The sequence below is a fragment of the Leguminivora glycinivorella genome, chromosome 6, assembly GCF_023078275.1.
Source record: "Leguminivora glycinivorella isolate SPB_JAAS2020 chromosome 6, LegGlyc_1.1, whole genome shotgun sequence".
NCBI classification, from domain to species: domain Eukaryota; kingdom Metazoa; phylum Arthropoda; class Insecta; order Lepidoptera; family Tortricidae; genus Leguminivora; species Leguminivora glycinivorella.
The window spans coordinates 19246675-19269482 of record NC_062976.1 but is presented as its reverse complement, the minus strand read 5'-3'; the positions used below and the strand labels follow the sequence as shown (position 1 = coordinate 19269482).

Genomic DNA, 22808 nt, shown 5'->3' with positions numbered 1-22808 from the left:
AGAGGAATAAAGTGAAAACGTTTAAATTGCACAGCCAGTTTTTTTCTACGACGTCTAATAGCATACTTAGGAAGAGATATTAAAGTTTCGCGTTTAAAACAAGCATTTTCGGCTTCGGTTTCATATTGGGTAACTTTCAAATGTCCTTATTTACCTGTAGGTATATTAATTTTATAAAAACTTTTAAAACCGACGTCACTCTTTAGCTAGAATAGAAACAATTTATGCATAGGTACATGCATTTCATGTGATCTTATTCATTATTCACGAGTCTTGTACTCCATTCTGAAAATGTTAAATTTGGTACTCAAGTGATGCAAAACAATTTTTTTCCAAGATGAAGCCAAAAACGCTTGATTCTAATCAAGATTAATACGTTGTTCTGAATAGTAAATCGAGCCTTTCTTTAGCTAATAGAAAAGGAAATGGTAAAAATTGAGAACTTTGTAGACTGGTAAAACTCTGGTGCAAGAGGCGTGGCTGCCGATCGGCGTACATGCGATGTACGTACGATGTTACTCAAGTTCACCACGGCCAAGTGCACAGGTAGTCTACTAGTCTCACGCCGAGTCAGAGTCATGTGTGTCGTATTCATCGCTGGTAAACCTCGGGTGCGCCGGTCGGGGCGGCCGCGCGAGTCTGCGAGGCTCGCGGCCAGTCGGTGTGCGGACGATGGCACTGAGATTTACCACGGAGAGTCGGGGCGTACGAACTGCTGTTCCTGTAATCATAACCTGTTGTTGTACTGTTAATCTGGACCATTCATAATTGAATACCAGACAATATATATATATACACTTAGATCATGAATTTCTATCCTGTGAGGAGAAAAAAGTACATTTTATTATTCGTGCCCATTTTATAAAATGCTATAAATAGATTGAAATAGGTAACAGTAAATAGCGGAACGAAAGCAACAAAACCTTGTAAAAAAATGTAGACACCTTTTCTTCTGTTATGATAAAAATGGCTCGTATTATTACATTAATTATTATAGCCAAATCCAGATTAGATCAAAGTTAGTTCACATCTTCAGTAACGTCATGTCTGCTGCACCGTCTTTATTAGAAAGCGACAGAAATGTATGATACCTAACGAGATCAAGTACAAAAGTAGGTATACGACAAGAATGTCCATGACCATTCTAAATAATTAGACAACGCTAAAAGTTGACACAACACAGTTTTGCAAACCTTTCTCCGCGTGCCATATGTCACGTTGCACGGTCGGGTCGCCAGATTGAACAATGTGTTCAAGTTGCCTAACTTTGTATGGCTTTCATATAAAGGGCAAGGTTACGGTCTAAGTTTCGCAATGAAGCGTTATACAACGTTACGCTTGGCTTTATTTACGTAATACACATTAATGGTAAAGCTGAGAACACTTGAAACTTGGTACTACTAGCGCCATCTATCGACATACATGTGACACTTACTTAGCCTATGAAGAAACCGTTCGATTTCTTTGAAAATAAATTATGATCGATCATGTAAAGAAACAAAAGTTCTAGTATGTATTTTTTAGTTATATTGTTACACGTAGGGGATACTAAAGTGCGTTGAAACAAAGATAGATTAAAACAACGTCAATCTTGAAACACCTTTCGTGATATGTATTATCAAGTTAAAGAAATGTTGGTCGCTTCTTACAGTCCCTTGGGTCCTCAATATACATCTTTGAAGCTCCTGCTGAATATTTATGGCACCATCAGAACCCCCTTATGGCTTAACACACCAGATAACCTGTAAATAACCTGTGATAAGAGGCAGCAGCGGGTCCAAATCGGGCTCTATCCGGGGCTTAACGCGGCGAAGACGAGTCGAGCGCGGTGGCAGGGCCCGGGTCGGCGGCGGCGACGCCGGTGGCAGCGGAGGCGACAGCACCCGCGCGGCTAATACACGCCGCTCGGGACTCGAACTAGGCGACCTGTCGCCACGAACACAACTTCAATAAGAGCCAGTTGCACCACGGGTAACAGACTCATCAACGTCACGCAGCAGTCTATGGAAATCCCCATACCAATAAATTTGGTGACAGACGGTTTAGTAATATAGAAAAAAATCTCTTTGAAATGGTTGAAATGAGATATTCCATATATGGCGCTAGTGTAGGTTTATCTGGCTCTAGTTAAAGAAAGTTGCGATTTATTAGATGAGGCATAACACTTGAAATTAAATTGGACAAAACTATAGGGGATTGCCAGGAAATCTACGCTAGTGGGGCCATCTTCAGCCTGCCAACAGTGCCAACCACATAGGGTTATGATTACTTTACCTACATCTATTCAAATTGATGTCTAGAAGATCAATATATAAATAGATGTATGTTTTTATCCAAAAATTAGTCAATATGTATTATTTTACGTAAAATGTAAATACTTGCTGGTGCAGTTGGTACGTGTAGGTGTGTCACAATCATAAGTCCATCCTTGCGCTTTGACCTCGTGTCCTTATGAATGGGTGTCAAATCACACGAGTATTGCAGCTGTGTAGTAAATTGTAAAAGACAGTAAATTAGTGCTATAAAAGTCAATATGTTAGTGCATAAATCCTACATCTTGTTATGTATGTGCGGTAAGTGGTCATGTGGGACTGGAGACCACGTATGGCGGACTGGCCTGTCTCTGTCCGTGGCGGGGCGCCGACGCCGTCGTCGGCCGCGGCTGTCTTTCTTCTTCGTCGGAGCCCCTTGCCGCGGCGGGATGACGCCGATGTGGCGATAGTAATCGCAAAGCGCCTTCACTATCGATCGCCCGATTTTTGCATCTGTTGTGCTTTGTCGCTTAGTTGACTATTATGAAACGAGATGGCGCTAGTAGTATCGATTTTTGGGCATAAACTTCAATCCAATGTAAAAATGTAATAATACTCAGATAGTGTAAGTTATAAATAATAATTTAAACATAATGTCCCCTTTAGTTTAAAAGTAATATCTACTGATTTTGGTTTTCATATTTGCCTACAAAACACCATGCGTTTGAATTTGGTTTGAATAAATAGGTATAGTACAAAATAATTATACTAGATGTCGGCAGTGAACCTGAACTGTCTGCTTTAAAAATCGACTGAATTTCATCCTAATAAATAATTTGTAAATATTGAAATAAAATTTCATATTAGGTATATCAACAATAACGGTATTAAGCATAGGTCTGAATTAGTGGTATTTGAAGTACACAAACTTTGTTTAATTCAGTTGTCTAAATAAGAATACCGGGTGGGCCCTGAACAAAAGCATAAAATCAAACTGTAGACTATATTCCATATACTGACCGAAATTTGTTCAGCAACTTTTAAAAATAACTTGTATTTTGATTTTTATCACCCTTAAAAGTTTTTCCTAAGAGGTAACAAGTGATCCAACGTGGATTCAACACTCTTTGAGAGGTAATGTATTTCGAAATTGCAAATTCTGTCAAATATAAGTGACAACGTCAATGACAATAATAATGGCGTACATGGAATCTAATGTTTATTGTGTATGAAAATTAAAACAGTAAAGACTTCATAATTTTTTTATGTCGCTGAACAAATGTTGGTCAGTTTAAGGAGTAAGCCTACAGTTTAACTTTTTGTTTATTTCAGGCCCCATCTTGTATAATAAATTGGCATATTATTCAGATACTTATAATTAATCATAACTAGATGGCGCTAGTAGTAGACCTATTTCCACGATACGTGCAGTACATTATAGTTGATTATAGTAAACTAACTTTTGCCCGCGGCTTCGCTCGCGTTAGAAAGAGACAAAAAGTAGCCTATGTCACTCTCCATTCCCTCAACTATCTCCACTTAAAAAATCACGTCAATTCGTCGCTCCGTGTTGCCGTGAAAGACGGACAAACAAACAGACACACACTTTCCTATTTATAAATTAGTATGGATTAAATATAAAATATAGTAAAGGATACAAGCATCTTCAGTATAATGTATGTAAGGTCCCTTGGGAGTGAGTCGGCGGCCTCCCAGCGACACAAGCAACGTGTACGCGTCCACGGCGCCTTCCGGCAGGGCCCGGCGCGCCGTGCCGGCGGCCAGTGGGTCCGTGTTGTACAGACATGCCTCGGGACGCCAGGCTTCTACACGGGACGCCAGGAACTTTGGAAGGACGGCGTGACGTTCAAACCTAGAAAGTGTCGTCAAACGATTTGCAGTAAACTTGAACCTCGTGGTTGATACTTTTGATATAATATTGGTATAAGTATACGTATATAACTCTCTCGTCTTCTTGAAATTCTGGCTTTTCTTACATTTGTCAGTCTAGTTTAGTTTTTAGAATGGATACTGTTAACCAAGACCCATTTCTTTTTCTTGAATTCATGAAATTCTGTACACTCGCAGGTCACATACCATCAGTTTTGCGCATCTTAATTACCAATTGCAATCGTAACTTCATACTTTAGCACACAACATCTCGACCTCCTTCCTCCTACTTCTCCAGATTTCTTCTTTTAGACATAATTATAAATACCCTATATGCTATTTCAGAGAGTAATCTTCAACATAGTCAACTTAGGCAAAGAAAGAACCTTATACAACGGCGAAATGACACCGCTAGTCCGCTCAACCTCGCGTCCAAAATGGTAAGTTTACTACGCTAAGGGCTACTTGCACCAACGAAAATGGAGAGTTAATCCGGGGGTTAACCCACCATTTTATATGGAATTTGACAGATGACAGTCCACTAACCCTGAGTTAAGTGGTTGGCGCATGTGGGCCTAAGTAATTGTTAATTATCTTCTGAAGGGCTCTTTATATTTAATGAGCATACTGAAATATGTTTTAAACCCAAAGAAAGAGTTGTTAAACTCTCGTTATTTTATCACTCACCTGTAGACGTCATCATATGAGTTCCCTCTAACGAAGACTCCTTCAAAGCTTATGTCCGCGTGCAAGTCGATTATAAAATCCAGTTGCAAAGACTAAAAACAGAAACAGTTGATAATCTCATTCTCAATTAAACTATTACCTACCTACGGTTTATAAAGTAAGTACTAGCTTTTCCCCACGGCTTCGCTTGCGTTAAAAAGAGACAAAAAGTAGCCTATGTCACTCTCCATCCCTTCAACTATCTCCACCTAAAAAATCACGTCAATCGTCGCTCCGTCTTGCCGTGAAAGACAAAACAAACAGACACACACACTTTCCCATTTATAAGATTAAGTAGTATGGATAAGTGTAAGATATCCACAACGAGTACCTATTACCTAATTCTAAGAAGCAACGGTACCTATTGCAGTGGACGCGATCCTTGATGAGCACGTCCACAGCAACGAGGTGCGCTTTTTTATGTCACCTTTTCAGCAACGAGCTTGGACACGAGGTCGTTGATCGCCACGGCGGCAGGGTGCGCGAAGGTGGTAGCTGTGACCCAGCTACGATTGAGGTCAGCGCCCAGCAGGTCTGAGCGCTGGTTGCCCAAGAACACGCCGTCGGGATTCAACATTGGCACTACCTATTAAATGTTAATAAATTAAATAATTAAGGAACAGGATGACACTGACTGACAATTTATTTCAGAGAAACTCAACTGCAATTACTTAGTCTTTTATTATCTACCTGAATAGCTACGTTGCTGCGGAGCGCTAAAGCCTTTTCCGACGAAGTTAAAAAATAATCAAGGATGCCTGTAAGAAAATAAAACATAGGTTAAAAACTATTCGACTTCATAGCAAAAATCTTAGGACTTGTGGAAGTTGTGGAGTACCTTGGCAGATGAAAGACGCCGGCGGTTCGCCGCCATGCGTACGCGCAAGGATGAGCACGACGCGCTTCTTCGGAACGCCCTTATTGCCTTTCACTGCGGACTCTTCCCGCGTCTCCCGATCCTGGACCACCAGGTCCCCTATGGTGATGAGGTCTACCTTGCGTTTTTGCTGAAAGGATGTTTAAGAAAAATATCAAGATATTTCGTAAGGATCGCAGTTTTTGAACATTGTTGGAAATTCAGATAACAGACAATTATGTCAAAACTCCAAACTCAAGCCAGAGCAAGAAGCTTGACTTGCCATTGCAATTGTGTTACGGTGCTATTGGAAAAACTCTTGAGACCATAGCGACGTCTAGGCGCGCTTCACCCACAGTGTGAGGTAAGATAGTTCTGCAGTTTCGAGTAGGAGTACGGCACAACAGTCCTGAAGTTGCAAAAGTCATATAGACCTTGAATTCTCACCGTGATAGGTTGCGCAATGCATTCCCTAGCAGCAAACGTCTGCGCGCGTTTTTCCCACAGCGTGAGATACTTCTACAGCTTCGAGAATACGGCACGGCCGCTGTGAAGAGGTACTTACAGACGTGGGCCCTGAAACAAACGTCTTAGGCCTTGGGATCTCACCGTGGTTTGCGCAATGCACTCCCTAGCAGCAAACGTCTGCGCGCGTTTTTCCCACAACGTGAGATACTTCTGCAGCCTTGAGTAGGAATACGGCACGGCCGCTGTGAAGTGGTAGACGTCTTCCTCGCGATCAAAGCCGAAGGCGAGGCTCAGTACCCGCCGCCCGCGGTGCACGGGAGACTTGTGGTAGAAGATGAAGCGACGGGGAATGCGTTGCCTGGCATAGAAAAATACGATCTAAATAAAATGTAGATACAAAGTCACTAACATAAGTTACTTTTATTGAGATTAGAAACCCCAAGAGGCCGACATGGACTTAATGTAGACTGTATCGATAAGTATAAGGACAAAACAAACCTCGTCTAAATGTTGACATGTGCATAATTTTATATTATTATGTTCCGAGAGTATGATCTGAAGGTATTGGTATAAGCACTATTTGATATAAGAAAGTCTAATTTTTATTTTATTTTAGAGACTTTATGGTACTTTCATTAAGGTCTAGCAAATAAATTTCGGACAACCCCTATCTGGCTTAATTTGAGAATATTTCAATGACTGTTTGCACGATTTCAACAAACAAAGGTTAATATGCTGCCAAAATATATCCTTTAAGAGTCCTCTTCATGGTTTTTCAATTGGGTACTTGCAGAATAAATGCGGTGAATTTATATAATTAAAAAAAACGCTATTTTGAGCAACGTTCCGGATTGTCGTAAATTTTTGATGCAAGCAGGATGAGAGAAACAGATAAAAAAAATTAGCCATAGGCCAAAGTCTAATTGACATTCACGGTGTTTGAACAGTGCCTAAACCAAATCGATATAAACAGTGTATGATAGTTAAATTCGACATCAAAGTCGGAGTTAGAGGAAGCACCATGCCACATTCTCTAAATGGCCGCCATACACAGATCCTGAACTTTATTTCTTAAAAATAACTATGGCTAGACTATGTCCAGATATTCTGCTTTGTGGATCATATGTCGTTGAGGTTCACACAGTACAATTTTTTTTCGCAATCGTATCGTTTTTTACGCACTTTGTGAATTTTCTAGTAGCATTTGTCCGGAATCGTAATTGTTACTCGGGAGGATTAAGTCAATACTGTCTAAACCACTTGCTTTACGTCGAGTTTCTAGGACAAAATGTGAACCTTATTATGTGCCTTATTAAGCCTATGTCTTGTTTTAAGAAAAAAATATAATAGCAAATAAATACGGCTACTCAAAGTTGTCCTCATACTTAACGATACAGTCTTAGGTACATTATATTATTTTGACTGTAGTCTTCTTTATGATTTGTTTGCTTTTCCTAATATGTATGTTACAAAAATATTTCGATATTCAGCAATTGTGGAAAAAAAGCTGATTGCAAAGGCAGAAAACTTTTTTTTCGTTGATTGTGATTTGTTTCTAAACAGTACATCTACGTTATGTATTGGAATGCACTTATACTATATGTTTTCTGAGTACGTTTAGGTATCTATAATATCAGCTATTAACTTCAGCATACATGCATGGTCGACTTGATTACGATCGGAACGCGGCGCAGCACAATCAAAGTGTCGAGCTTGAACGTACCGTGTGTAAGTCACGTCACGTAGATACGGAAATAATTGCATCCAGTAACTTGCACGCCAACTTATGTTGCCTAGCGTAGTAAACTTACCATTTTGGACGCGAGGTTGAGCGGACTAGCGGTGTCATTTCGCCGTTGTATAAGGTTCTTTCTTTGCCTAAGTTGACTATGTTGAAGATTACTCTCTGAAATAGCATATAGGGTATTTATAATTATGTCTAAAAGAAGAAATCTGGAGAAGTAGGAGGAAGGAGGTCGAGATGTTGTGTGCTAAAGTATGAAGTTACGATTGCAATTGGTAATTAAGATGCGCAAAACTGATGGTATGTGACCTGCGAGTGTACAGAATTTCATGAATTCAAGAAAAAGAAATGGTCTTGGTTAACAGTATCCATTCTAAAAACTAAACTAGACTGACAAATGTAAGAAAAGCCAGAATTTCAAGAAGACAAACCTGATCCTGCTTCACATTTTCCACCGTAAAGTTATACCAGAACCGCGATCGCGGGCGGCAGGTATCGGGTCGCACGAAGAGGTCATACTCAAGCTCCGTGATGTGGTCCGCTCGGCCCAAGTTTCCACATTCGAAGGCTGCGTCGAAGCAGAGCTGGCCTCGCTTGGCCTTGCCGCTGTGGCCCGGAGGCCTCACGATCAGCCGGTTCAGGTTGCCGAGGCCTCCCTCCCCGTCGCTTTCTTCGCTGTCTGTGATATGTGAAGGTTTTACTACATTCTGCGTGAGGAATTGCACGGAGAGATGACAAACCCTCCTACTTCCTTATCTACTTATACATAGATGATTCATAAAGTTCGGCATCGAACTTTAGTGGCGATAAGGGACAATAAGTACCTAAGTAGTGGAAGTTTTTATGTGTTTTACTTAATGGAAATAATCATGGCGTTCATGTAAGTAAGTGTTCACCGTAGTAACTTGAATAAATATAGTTTTTTTTAATAATTTATTTACTATCGATGTAGGGAACAAATCAAATTATTTTCCCGGCTTCGCCACCAGTGGGCTTGATCGCTTTTTCTTTAGTGTATGGTATCTATTTCAGTTTATAATTTATTTACTATTTAAATCATAAACGCTTTATTTCTAGGTTCATTCATTAGGGTCCTTCATCCAACTTATGGTGGTCCATTATTGGGGAGCACCATTAGTAATCCAGCACGTGTGATGGATGAGCACCTTTTCAACCGGCGGTTTTTTTAGAATAAAATATTTTTTTAGCTTTGTATCTAAGTTAGTTTCTGCTTTGCATACTTATTTTGATTTATTATATTTAATTTGTCTTTCTGAAACGTGTTCAATATTTATGAGGAATACCGTTAATGTCCCTGTTGTATATGGAGGTGTGCTCCAGGTCGTTTGGGTACGACGACATGGTTAGGACTGATCGTATTTCCGTGAGAACCGCTCCCGGCTAACCGGCGCCTACCTGTTAACATGCTACAGGCTGCTCCATTTACGAAATTTTAAAAAGGTTCAGACCAAGCATGTTTATATAGGATTTACAATCTTCATACTAAGAATCTTACCTCAATTTTTTAGCGCCACCTATTAAATACTATCATAACTACACTGATGATGCCTACAAATTTTTTTTTTCAAAATGTGTATTGATGTGATATTAAAATAAAGAAAGGTGTCATTTGTTCTTATAAAACATAAAAACACGTAAAAATATTTGGGGAAAATATGATTTTGGCTACTTCTAGGCTGCGAAACAGCGCCATCTAGTTCCCATCGAAAAGGCCTCTACATTTCAGGGGTACGCTTTTTTGTATGGCCTTGTCAGTCCCGTATTAAATCGTCGTTGGTTCAGACTAGTCTAACTTTCATCATTTTCAAGGTGGGTCTGGTCTTCAGGAGGTAGGTAGTAGAGGTATACCTAGGCTTCGTAAAAATATCGATTCGGCCCACCTCCATTTGCGACTTTCAAAAAAAACGTCAAAATAATGTAAAATTGATAGTTTTAGTCGGTGAAATACTACGCTTACCGTTATCCAATAGATTTATTTAATTCAAGTTCCAGTTAGAGCATCTTATTATCTTGATTTTTATAAGACTGGATTTTTGAAAACTAACTCACTAAATTAATTATGAATTTTTCTCTAATGCACGTTTAGAAAAACGCACGTATAGAGCTAAATCAGTCGATCTTATTAGTAAAATTTGGACAATTTTGAATATTAAAACGGGTAAATTTATAATTCGTATATCCTGTACCACAATCATTTCAGAGAGATTTTTATTTTAAGTTTTTGAAAAAGAGTAAACTAGCCTAAGGCGAATTCAAATTTTTTCAGAAATTACCTAAAATTAAGTGACAATTTCTCTGAAAATCTACATCACATCGAAGTAAGTTTTGTACTAAATTAATCTGCAAAGTTTACTTAAATTGCTGTTATGCCTAAGTGATTATAATTTGCTATTATTGATTTTTGCCAATTTTTTGAAAACGAGCCTTCACCGGTACAATTATTACCACTTTTGGACATTTTCTCATATTTTGTTAGACCAAGTAGAAAAAGTCCTATAATGTGATATATATTTATAAACTACTCGCAAAGCCCTTTAATTTGATACCACACACGGTATGATCGAGCGCTCGGTTGCGATTTCACTATTTTTAACACGAAAGCCCTCTTAACTACATAATTTTCTATGCCAACATATGTGCATGCATAGGCAACGACATATTTACGAGATAATGAAATAGTAATATTGTTCAAACACACTCTGATATCAGTGCTGCAGTTATAGACTAGGTGTGCTTACCCTAGGGCCAACCGTCAACATCCTCAAAATACGCCTCTGCAAATAGGCCTGGCTGATTAAATTGTAAGACATATAAACCTTTGAAAAATTTACGTCCAAAACGCTGATAGTATTTATAAACCTACATATTTAAGTTTTTCGAAACTTAAAATCCCACAGTTTGATTTTTGATAAAGCTTTATTCAATCGACAAAGTGGGACCTGTAATCAATTTACCCTGTATACCTGTATAGCTCACGTAGTTTAAACTTACTACCCCATAAGATTGGCGGTAAGTCCACGATACGAGTCGTTCACAGCGACACGCCATCGCTAACGATTGAAAGGTTAACTATTTATCGCGAATTGATTCGCAAACACCTTGCACTCATGCAATACAACACTGCCGGGGTCGATGTACTAGTAGGTAAGTACAGTTGGCAGCAATAAATATTTAGATACCATCTCTTTTAAAAGTTCTTATTAATTGTACACAGTACACACAAATTAACTAAATGTTTTTAAAGCATTTAATATTTAATTATGATCTGTGAAATTACATAATTTACCAATATTGCCGCCACACAATTACGCTCTTCTTTTTTTAACCCCCGACGCAAAAACGACGGGGTGTTATAAGTTTGACGTGTCTGTCTGTGTGTATGTCTGTCTGTCTGTCTGTTTGTCTGTCTGTCTGTGTGTGTGTCTGTCTGTGGCATCGTAGCTCTCGAACGGATGAACCGATTTTGATTTAGTTTTTTTGTCTGAAAGCTGAGTTAGTCGGGAGTGTTCTTAGCCATGTTTCATGAAAATCGGTCCACTAGGTCGCGGTCGGGGGTTTTTTCAAAATTTTAATTTTTTTTTCTGGTTGGAACTGCCATCGTCGGTAACGACTAATATAATCAGTTTTTTTGAATGAAATGTTTTCTCTTAAAAAAATATGTTTAATCCATTTTTTAACCCCCGACGCAAAAACGACGGGGTGTTATAAGTTTGACGTGTCTGTCTGTCTGTCTGTCTGTCCGTCGGTCCGTCTGTCTGTTTGTCTGTCTGTGTGTGTGTCTCTATCTGTGGCATCGTAGCTCCCGAATGGATGAACCCATTTAGATTTAGTTTTTTTTGTCTGAAAGCTGTGCTAGTCGGGAGTGTTCTTAGCCATGTTTTTAATAAAAATCGGTCTACTATGTCGCGGTCGGGGGTTTTTCAATTTTTTTTTTCATTTGCAGGCTTCCTCCATTACACTCGCTATTAGTCGGGACGTGTGTTTGTTTATTTTCTTTATGGTACAAGATATGTTCTGAAAACCATAATAGGTATATATCGCAGTAATTTAAATTAGAATGGAACGAAAATGTGACCATTCGGTTTCCTTTCGGCATAAACCATTTTTGACAAAAAATTCTGCTTCTTTGTTGAACCCACTCCTTACATTATTGATGCTTACTGTTCTCCTAATCTTTAGACCTATATTCTAGGCTCACATATGTGGTACAAGGGTCAAGTACGACAGACCGGGTGGCGTGTGGCATGCTTGAGTGTCGTGTTACTAGACCACATGTCTCGTAGAACAATTCTAGCAGGCACGGTTAAACATAAGATTAAACGCCACATTATTCCTAGAAGGTGTCACTGAATGCATTTCCTATTTTACTCGTTTGTTTTTTTTTTCGTTTGCTTGTTTAGGTCTATAGGTACATTGAAATAGAATTTGAAAGTAATGAACTATAATCCGGTAGAAAAAATAGGTATTTTATGTAGTCTGTGTTGTTGCCTGTGTGGTGACGGGTTAAGAATTTCACCACCTCCTTTCTTCCCGTGGGTGTCGTAGAAGGCGACTGTGGGATATGGGTTAAATTGTGGCGTAGGCGAGAGGCTGGCAACCTGTCACTGCAATGTCACAGTTTCGTTTTCTTTCAACCCCTTATTTGCCAAGAGTGGCACTGAAGCTTTAGTAGTTTCATGTGTTCTGCCTACCCCTTTATGGGATACAGGCGTGATTGTATGTTGTTGTTTATGTAGTCTAACATACCTAGCTCTCCTTGTATTTTTTTACAGACACTTTGTATTTCTTATTTTTTTGTCAAAAAATTTGGTACTTTAAGTGTTTATGCTTAAAACTTCATGAGTACAAATTTTTACTTACCTGACATGATAATGTCACGATCTTCTCACCAAAGCACCTCACTGTAATTCTACTTCATTACTATTCCGTATCGTTCTATAATAACTAAATTAAAACAACAAGCATTTTGCTTTTCGGCTACATTTTTCCTTAGTTCACTTGACTGCCGTTGCCATGGGTAGTCGTCATGCGACATATTTATGCTATAATAAAAACAAAAATTCGCATAAATATGAGCAACGGTTGCTAGGCAACGTCCGCGGCGTAGCACGTGCTACGCGTTCATAACAGCCATGGATAAGCGGCCATACTAATTTTAATATAGGTACATCAAAAATCCGTATCGTATCCCGATCTAATTTTTGTCTTAAAAATCAAGATCACGATAGACACAAATATGGTAGGATCTGATTAAGTAAAGTGAAGGTAGTGTGGTCTCCAGGCTCTCCAGTAGGTACAAACAAAATGAACGCGCGCTACAAGTTACTTTGACGTAGAAGTAATAAGGATCCGCTACGCGGGACACAGAAAGGTCAATAAAATGTAGGGTCGCCTGCGCCTGCGGTCGGGTTCGAACTTTAATATACATCATATTTTAGATCTATATATGATATCCTGTCCTATCCTGTGATAGGGCATGTCAATGTCCTAATTTATTAAACGTAATTTATTTTTCCCCTCACTAGCTCGGAAACACGTGTTTTGTCATTTAATACCAGTGGGTAAAAACGCATTTTATCCACTAGTGGGTAAAGTCATTTGACCTTGAATAAATTCAAATTAACTGCTTTAAAATTGATAAAAGTAGGTGAATCTAGTAATAAAGATGATTTACCACCTGTGGAACTACTGGAAGCAGTGATAAACGCATTTTTTGCGTTGTAGTTTCCTCGCTATAGTGAGGGGAAAAGTTTTGTGTTACACTCGGGTGCAAATGTATTTTACTTCTCGTGTGTTAAAATACAACTTTGCCCCCTTGTATAACAAATAACTATTATATGATAGGATAGGACATGTTAATGAGTAAGAAGTAACTATTCATAAGAGCTTGTAATTAGGCCTAAATGAATAAAAATATTTTTGAGTTTTGAACAGAAGTGCATCCCTTCGAAAACAGAGGCGAGTGGAGCTTGACGCCAAGCGAGATGAGTTAAAGGGCCGACCACCTGCGGTCATTAACTATAATCCATATGGTTGCTGACGGGTGAGTGTCATGAGTGTGGTCGACCCTCTCACTAGCATAAATCCAGTCGCGGAGGCCGGGACAGGATGATGATGATGATGATTTTATCGGAAAACAGGAATTAAGTAAAAAATATCAGCTAATTATCATATTAAACGAGACAAATAAAACAGCACCAAATATGAACATGTGGTTTATTAATAAATAATATATTATCGATATATAATACTACTCGGCATCACAATATACGCTCGCGCGTCGCAAACATGAAACGAAGCTCAACGGAACACAAACAATAACGGCCAGACTTCGCACACGTGATCTACCCGATTCGAACATTAATATGCATTGCAAATTATCTCTACATTCGATATGGGTCGGATATATAAAGAGCCACATTTCTTCAAACAAAAAATTTGGCCATATCCGATTCATATCGCATCTAGAGCTTATTTCTTACAAATTAAAGTTCGAATCGGGCTGAATGTCGAACACTTACTCTAATATTTACACGTATCTATTGTTATATACCACCCGCGCTACCCATATATTAAACAAGAAACGCTTGACACTAAGAATTTCGTATATTTAACCGTTTCTATGTAGTTCACGCGCTTAATTTTATTATTGTAGTGCGTGCAGCCGTGCATAGTAATATTGACCACCGATATGAAAGCAACTTCAATATAACTGCGCGCGCGACAGAGATAGATATAGACGGGTCAATGTACGGAATACATCGTGCTTAGCGCCCTTTCTTTACCCATCAATATAATTTAGAGAGAATGTTTTAATACAATAACAACTGGACACGAGAGTCCTAATTTTCTAAGAAACAAAATTACATACATATCTTTAATGTGTTCCCACTTATCAGCATATTTACATATCATTAGGTATGTTATAAAGAGGCGTATTCAGACTTTACAAATATGATCTTAACGCGATGTTGTCATATTTATTTACGGCCTAATATGTAGGTATACATTTTAGGATATTTACGACAAATAGGTATAAACATTAGACATTGTGTTCGAAGTATCGTCATTTTTGACAGAGACATGTCCGATTCATATCATTCTAGAGCATACATATTGTTCATTTTGCTATCATATTCTAAAATCTAAAATACTCCTCAAGGTTCCGACTTAGATGCAATGAATGTAATTTTTTGATATTCAGAAAATATATAAATATAGACACCATATAGGACAAATAATGATTATGTAAGTATGCTGCAGTGCTGTTATTATTATGTAGGAAGTTCACTTTTTTACAAACGAATAGTCAACACTTACTTATACAACGAAAATTTACTTTAAATTAGGTCTAAGTAGGTACAACAACAAATATATTATCAATATATTAAACAAATTTTACTCATATATATAGAAGATCGAGATTTTCAGTTATAGCTAAGCATTTTGATGGGACTTGAAAATAAGCAGTTCATTAAATTATAATTACATGTCTTATTAAATTTTAAGTCATGTCATTCTTAACCTAAAAAAATTCGAAAAAGATGTTGATGCTGACAATATTCGCTTACTGAATAGAAGAGGAGGCCGATTTAAAAAAAAATTGAGCTACCGTTTATACCACTGGCAAATCTGTGGAAAATATCAAAATGACTGTTTCAGAAAACGAGATAGATTGAACGAAGTACACAATTTCGAGTGGTCGTAATTCATATATCAGCCCCCAACTGGAATGTTTGTGTCTATACATTAATTAATATCTACTTTACCGGTCTCGCGTTTGGTCTTGAATCACATTAACTTATAAAACTATTGTATTATTATGTTTGTACCTACACGAGTAACTAAAAAGGAAACTCGTATTACTTGTGCTTCATGGACCATTATAATAATAAACGCGATAAAAAAACCGTAGTTATGAACGTTTTCCCTACTTCCTATATTGCTTCGGTTTGATATAGGTACTTATTTACTTTCTGTGAAAATGAATGATCTTACACTTGTTCTGCTCATTTCACCATGTGTTAGCAGTAGAAAAAGAATCCATATTTCGATATCCACTTAAAGGCACGCAATTTCTTAATAGTAGCAAACCAATAAAATCAGTTTATGGACTGAATGCTCTAAATAATTAATGTTTCATTGCATTTCGCTAATTCGAGAATAGTTATAGCATATGAAGTTTTCTTGTTGAGTGCCCTGCATCTTAGAGACTAATTTACTGTAACACCATTGGTCAGGGACTAGGCAAATTATTGCTCTGGAAAAGATAGATCCGAGTGGTTCATCTATTTTAGTAGAACAAGAAGAAACTTCTCTAAAAACGCAACACGTACGAAAACTAACGGCCACTTTCCCATATTTCTTACATGATCTTACTCGATTAGCCATTACACCTAGTACCGCAACAGGCATGCCATTTCACTATAATGGGCGTTTTTTACATAGGAGTATTCATTACTAACATTTATGTACGGGCCATGCCGTGCTCATTTTATGAGCTTTTACTTATAATGTGTTAGACAAAAGCATTACAATTTCATTAGAATTTCAATTAACGCATACAAAATGCGTCGGTAAATATTTTGGTAATATTTACCCCATCAATTTTAGTCCAATGTTAATGAGAGAAGAATCATTCATAAGCTGCCGAAACGCAGACTATTAATAATCGAAATACCAAGTATAATTGTCCGAACAGAACCAACACACGGTGATGCAGCCCGAGTCTAAACCTCCAGCAGGTCGCCGTAGCCGTTGGCCGTGGCGCGACTGGCCGAGCCGTCGCGGCGGCGGGATCACGTCTGGTCGCAGTCGGTGTAGTGCGAGGGGCCCTCGTTGGAGCACACCGAGTCCTCGGGCGTGCGCGACGCGTCGCCGGCCTCGCTCGCCTCCACGGCGCTGGCGCTGCCGCCGGCCTTGCCCTTGCCGCCGCGCCGCGCCTGCAACGCCTGGATATAACACCAAAGGTTAGAGAACTGTCGACATTGATTGGTGATGAAGCGTGTTGACTTTTGACGATTGGTAGGTTTTAGGCGTTGTTAAGTATTTGAGTGGAGGCTCGATGTACTCATGTGAGAGAAGAGAAGGCACGTCTTTTCGTACAGCGTGTTTATCATTAATAATGATATGATACACACATCCGCCCAGTCTTTTTATGATTAGGTACGTCATATATAAGTAGGTAAGTACAAGTTCAAGAACTTTTATCTTTTTGTAACATATTTAAAAATATTTGTGAAAAATACTTTGTAGATAAGACGTTATTTTCTCATTTCAGCGTCTTATGAATGAACTTACTTGAAACTTTGCTCGCTTAGGATAATAGATACAAAACTCAACACGCTTTGAAATATCTAGTGCATTTAGACAGGTCAGGATGAAACGTGAATCATAACTTATTCGTGTAGCATCGGTTTAATCTCTACAAATAAACGTCAGCGTGATGAAAGACGCTCAAAGGAAGATCAAGCCGAACGGCAGAAATAGCGAACAAAAACATCCGTTATATTTCAATCGAGGAAACTCGATTAAAAGATAAAACGGATCGTTTCGAGCGAAGCCGGGTGCCCAATGGCTGGGGACCCGGCCACAGATAAAGCAGAGGACCGACCGCGAAGACCGAAGTACGCAAATGACGGGCATCTTTCTCTTTCAATCTAATTAAGGCGTAGTAAGAGTGACAGAGAAATATGCTCGGAATTTTCAAGCAACGGAGTTCGTGGTGGGCCCCAGACATCGTTACATAGCAGACGGACAAGGGTGGCCGCCGGCGGGGCGGGGGCTGGTCCGGGGTCATGCGGGTGCTCCACGAGTGCTCATGCGGTATTATCACACCTTTCCTTACCTTTTCGCGACTGCCCTTTTTCTAAAGTCGGTGTGGGATGGAAGATGAAACATTCATTAATGACACCGATACAGAAGGGTTGAGGTATCATAAGTACTGTTCATGAATGTACAGATGTCCGGCAGGTTTGTACATAGAGGGTCACGAGTACTTTATATTGGGAAAAGACATGTATCAATCGGTAGTAACTAGGGGTCGTAGTTATTACATACTCGTACATAAGGGTGAAGGTACTAAATACTTTACTGAGCAGAAAATGTAAGTCTGTAATAGGTTGTTGGAAGTCACATATCTACGTTTTACAAATATTGGGATGGAAGTGTTCTGTTGAATGTTTGACAAAAGTTCGGTATCAAATGTCCGTCTGTAGGTACCATGTAATAACTATTAGAAAGATGGACATACTTAAGCTTAAATTTACTTCTAAGCTTCATTGTGTAGGCACTTATTGATTTAATGCTCGTGAAGTGTTTTACTTGTTATTTCACTTGTAACATTAGTGTTATGTTAAAGTGTATGATATTAGCTCAGGAGCGGATTATGTTCTGTTGTTTGTTTACCAGATAAGATCAAACGCGATATAAAAACTTAAAAACTAAATGAATGATCCAGCCTTAATAGTGATATTATTATGCTACAAGTATCAACATCAAGTAAAGAATACCTGCAAGGAGAACCAGGCGGTATTTTACTGATGCTTCCACACTGGGCTTTTATTCAATTCTAATAACATGGTGTGACAGGGACAGCGCGATGACGCGATGGTGAGCTGTCCCTCTCACACCATGAAATATAAAATTTATAACAGTCCAACGTGGGAGCACCATTATAGGACGACAGTATAAAAAACAAAAATATATAATCCAGCCCTGATATGATGCCACAATTACAACTCGGTACATAAAGCAAGGTCATACCTGCAATGAGAACCGCCTGTGCGGCGGCTTGCGGCCTCCCCGGCGCTTGCTGATGTGAGGGTTGTCGCGCCGCAGCGTCTTGTTGCGCAGGATCTCGAGCTGCACGTATAGCCGCTTCAGCTCGGCCCGCACCTCCTCCGACGTGGGTTCCTCCTCGCCTTCTACACCGAAGCCCTCTGCCGGGCCTCTGCGGGACACCTAGAATCAAGTTTTAAAAGTTATCTTTCTTGCAATTAACTTTAGATCCAATAAGGACCCGGGTGCGAAAGGTACCGTCTACAGGGAATTTGTAGGGGGAGCACATCAGGAGCCCTTTTTGGCGCGAAATGTAAATGTCAAGTTTGTGTTTCGAATTTGAGCCCACTCTGGCCCATGAGCCATGACAAATGCCAGGATATCGCAAGGAGGAGGACAGAAGCTCTGACGCGGCGCCACGTTAGCTTACTGATACAGAATCACCCTACTGACCATTTGTAAGAGTTGTATTTACCTCTTGCGCAAGTGACCGTGCGCGATACCCATGCCACAGCCTGGGTGCCAGCACGCAGGCTAGCGCGGCACCGGAGGAGATCTGCGCGCGCGCCGTGGCGGCTAGCGGCTCCTGCTCCGGCGCTGCGCCTGCCAGTGCTGCGCCCCGCCACGCTAACCCGCTGAAGAACTCACACGCCAGAGCAGTCGCCAGCCAGCCGCGTTCCTGCAAACAACGATCGAGTATCAGGATCAAGTCTGCGTAGTTCGATTTCCTATACCTACTTTACGAATCGATGTAAGCAGGATCAAGAAATAAGCTGTTCCGTAACATATCTTGCTGGTAGAGTGCTCTAGCTTTACGTTGCACCCATGAACAGCAGGGGGGGCTTGGCTTGCGCCTGAAACCTAAATTCAGATTCCCTTTGGGAGCGTAGGTTCGGATCCTACCGACTGCGCCAATGTTATGTACTTATAGGGCGATATAAAGAAACACGATGTTACTTCAATGGCGGTTTATTCAGAACTAAAACCATGGTCAAGCGCAAGTGGCTTATCCACATATTTACCTCTATTTATACTTATGATGAATTGTGAACTATATATACCTACATGTAGTATCGTAATAAACTGCACGCGCATTTACTCTTTATCATTTTAAGATCCATTTACCTGGAAGGGCACATTAGCGTTCCTCGCCGCATAAGCGATCCTAGCGCCAGCGGCCAGCAGCAGTAGTTCAGCGCCAGCGGTGACGTGGTGCCAAGCCGCGTTGGTGCAGCCTTCTCGCTCACACGCTGCCGTCGCTGTAAACGCTGCTAGGTAACACGTGGCGCCGCAGAGCATTGCGCCTACTATTCGGAGCACCTGAAAATCACAAATTATTGTTACTTAGAACAACTTTTATGAAAACCAATCGTTTTAGAAATCGACCATCAGATGCACATTACAGTTACAGCATCACTGAGCCCTAACATGCAACAAATTCCGGCTCGTGTAACCACACGCTTATCCAGCAGGGTGATTGTAGACTAGGATTATACTCATATGCCGCACTTCAGAGTCTCTAGGAGTCTACCGATGCCAGTAGCATGAACAACCGCAGCTCAACTGAGTAGTAGCACGCCACGAAGCCCAGCTCACGAAGCCTTAACCATGTAGCACATATATGTACCTCAGAGTCTCTTGGAGTCCACCGGTGTGCCTTCCCAATGCGGAACTCGGCCAGCAGCACCCACAGCCGCAGCACCACTGAACCATAGCATACCACGAAGTTCAGCTCAAGAAGCCGCAACCGTGTGTGTCGCATATGTACCTCGGAGTCCCTGGGAGTCCACCGGTGCGCCTTCCTAGTGCGGAACTCTGCGAGCAGCACCCACAGCCGCAGTACCACTGAGCCGTAGCACGCCACGAAGCCCAGCTCGCGTAGCCACGCGCCCGCCACGCAGCGCACCCGCGGGTCCTTGACGTACTGGGTCGCTGCCTGCATAATAATACACATTATACATTAGGAGCATTATACCTACTTCACCAGAGAAAATGTACACAATTATTTTGGAATTTGAATGTTGGTTTGGAAAGATATTTGTCGACTATATAATTATGCTACTTATTTGCAAAAACATTCGTATCCTTGTCTGTCAGTGAAAAATCTACCTACCTACTTAGTAGGTACCTAATTTAAGGGATACATTTTAACTTTGAGTAGAAGTGTGAGCCGCCAGATTTTTTAAAAAGTACCTGTTTAGTGACTACTGGCTAGGTATATTGTACATGCATGATAAAAATAAGATATTTCTAAACTAAGGATAGATTTTAAATATCAAACTGGCAGATAATCTGAAATCTATGAAGTACCTATGTAAACACAAAACTCACTGATTTTATTATTATTATTGTATGATATCGTCAGATAACTAGACTTTATAACAATGATCTTGTCAGTGTTTTTTACATAAAGTGTATCTACACCTACAGTTATCACAGTCGATGACCTATTGCGCGATGGATGACGGAAGCTAGGCAAAGATGATGTAAAAACACTTGTGACTTACGGATCCATACATCAACAGGGCCCCAAGCAATACCACCTCTAGCACAGTCCACATGCACATTGCCACGGCCTGGAATCAAATATAAATAATACAATACAACAATATAATTGCTGTCAATTATCAGGAAGCATCTTCCCAGGGTGGTTTCAGTTTCATAGTCGGGGAGCGAGTCACGTGATTCAAATCTATTAATTTTTTATCGCATAGTTTCTCAAAATAAATAAAGCAACTAATATTAGGTCGTAATTAGGCTGTGTTGATCTAATGCTTGTTGTAATTTGAACAATATACAAACAAGAAACACGCCTTATATTCCCCGTTTGTATTTTGTTCGACGCGAGTTCGTGTACACATTCGACACGCGGGAGTGGTGTCCCAAAATATACACACGGTAAATTCAATTCGGGCCGCGTGTTGACTCGAGAAAGTGTAGTGGCGACAAAACGCTTTGAAACAAGAAATCGCAAAATTCGTGGAAGATCGTGCCGCTTCGGCACTTAAAATCGAACATTATGGTAAGATGCCTTCGCTGATCCGAGGGTTACTTACTTTACACTTCCTCTTCCTAAATATAATGAGTCCAATGACGAGGCACACGAGCATGCCGGCTAGGTTGGCAGCCAGGAGCGAAGCGTGGAACACTTCTCCATCGCACTGCGCCTCGTCGCTGCCCATGCCGCACGCCGCACAGCGCAGCGGGTCCGTGAGCGCCGAGCCGCTCAGCCAGCCGCTGCCCAGCTCGTGCCAGTAGCCCCGCCGGCACTTGCAACGGTACTTGAAATTGAAGGAATAATGATGTTACGGTTTTTTAGTGACCTAACATCCAGAAAATCCAGAACATTATTTTTCAATTATTGGATTAAGTGAATTGTCTGTCTGTAGGGAACGTACCTCAATATTTTGAAAGTCAGATCCTGAAGCCGGAAAAGCTTCACAATCCGTTGTGTCCGGATCGCAGGCCGGCGGGCCACCCATGCGATCGTACATTGCTTCCTCACACGGCATGACAGGCATCCGTCGGAACAGCGCAGCCGCGGCGCGGAAAGCGCCCGATCCCCGCGCCGCCGCCGCGCCGCTCCACCATCCTCTATCTTCTCTTTCGCAAGAGTACCAGCCATTCGACCAGACGACGTTACTCGCGTTCCACGCGGAGGCCAACGTTTTCCAGAATTGCTGGAGGGCCGCAGAGTTGTTTTGTTGGAAGATGATCAGTCTGGGCGGGTCGGCGACGAAGAGCACGCCGAGGCGGAGCTGGGGCGCGCCGAGGGCCACGGCGTCGGGCGGCGGGTCGAGCGCCGCGCCCAGCACGGAGCGCGCCAGCGCCGCCGCGCGCGTCTCGTTCGCGCCGCCCGACTCAATCAGCTCGGACAACGACCGCGCAGCATTCGCCGCGGCTGACTCCATCTCCACCACATTCTGGACAAACAAAAGGTACTTCAATAGCTATGTAGGCATGGTATATTTTACCACTGTTTTACAATTTACCGCTGTAGTATGATAAAAGGTACCTATACCTATTTACTATTGTAGTACCCTGGGGCCCATTTCTCGAAGCTACAAGTTAC

The 22808-nt window shown here is 40.7% G+C and overlaps 2 protein-coding genes across 4 annotated transcripts in view; both read right to left on the bottom strand.

The window, feature by feature from the left end:
* Nucleotides 1-23: 23 nt before the first annotated feature.
* Nucleotides 24-9301, bottom strand: LOC125227043 (cytosolic carboxypeptidase 6-like). Its single transcript, XM_048131235.1, has 12 exons — nucleotides 9241-9301; nucleotides 8368-8615; nucleotides 8004-8098; nucleotides 6334-6550; nucleotides 5707-5875; nucleotides 5559-5626; nucleotides 5296-5454; nucleotides 4830-4921; nucleotides 3911-4125; nucleotides 2555-2765; nucleotides 1754-1926; nucleotides 24-721 (listed from the first exon to the last, which is right to left on the bottom strand). Exons 1-12 carry the CDS (start codon nucleotides 9296-9298, stop codon nucleotides 561-563), a joined length of 1866 nt encoding a protein of 621 aa, XP_047987192.1. The 5' UTR covers nucleotides 9299-9301; the 3' UTR covers nucleotides 24-560.
* A 4858-nt stretch (nucleotides 9302-14159) lies between these two features.
* Nucleotides 14160-22808, bottom strand: part of LOC125226993 (probable G-protein coupled receptor 158) — a 62644-nt gene continuing 53995 nt past the window's right edge. For 2 of the 3 annotated variants that reach the window (XM_048131185.1, XM_048131183.1), the window contains 9 exons: nucleotides 22135-22659; nucleotides 21793-22017; nucleotides 21244-21312; nucleotides 20505-20672; nucleotides 19862-20056; nucleotides 19212-19415; nucleotides 18722-18919; nucleotides 17805-17825; nucleotides 14160-16908 (listed from right to left, as the gene is read on the bottom strand). In XM_048131185.1, coding sequence (XP_047987142.1) covers nucleotides 16756-16908; nucleotides 17805-17825; nucleotides 18722-18919; nucleotides 19212-19415; nucleotides 19862-20056; nucleotides 20505-20672; nucleotides 21244-21312; nucleotides 21793-22017; nucleotides 22135-22659 — 1758 coding nt within the window. In that variant the 3' untranslated portion in view covers nucleotides 14160-16755. The remainder of the gene's footprint in view (nucleotides 16909-17804; nucleotides 17826-18721; nucleotides 18920-19211; nucleotides 19416-19861; nucleotides 20057-20504; nucleotides 20673-21243; nucleotides 21313-21792; nucleotides 22018-22134; nucleotides 22660-22808) is intronic. The other variant, XM_048131184.1, reaches the window with a different exon arrangement.

What these genes read in the sequence shown, in the direction of transcription:
- LOC125227043 (XM_048131235.1), bottom strand. Translation starts at nt 9,298, where the DNA reads ATGTCGTCGTACCCAAACGACCTGGAGCACACCTCCATATACAACAGG. An exon ending in GGCGTCTTTCATCTGCCAAG is followed by an intron (nt 5,627 to 5,706) that starts GTACTCCACAAC and finishes ATTTTCTTACAG; the next exon opens with GCATCCTTGATTATTTTTTA. An exon ending in CCGCACATACATAACAAGAT is followed by an intron (nt 1,927 to 2,554) that starts GTAGGATTTATG and finishes TCGTGGCGACAG; the next exon opens with GTCGCCTAGTTCGAGTCCCG.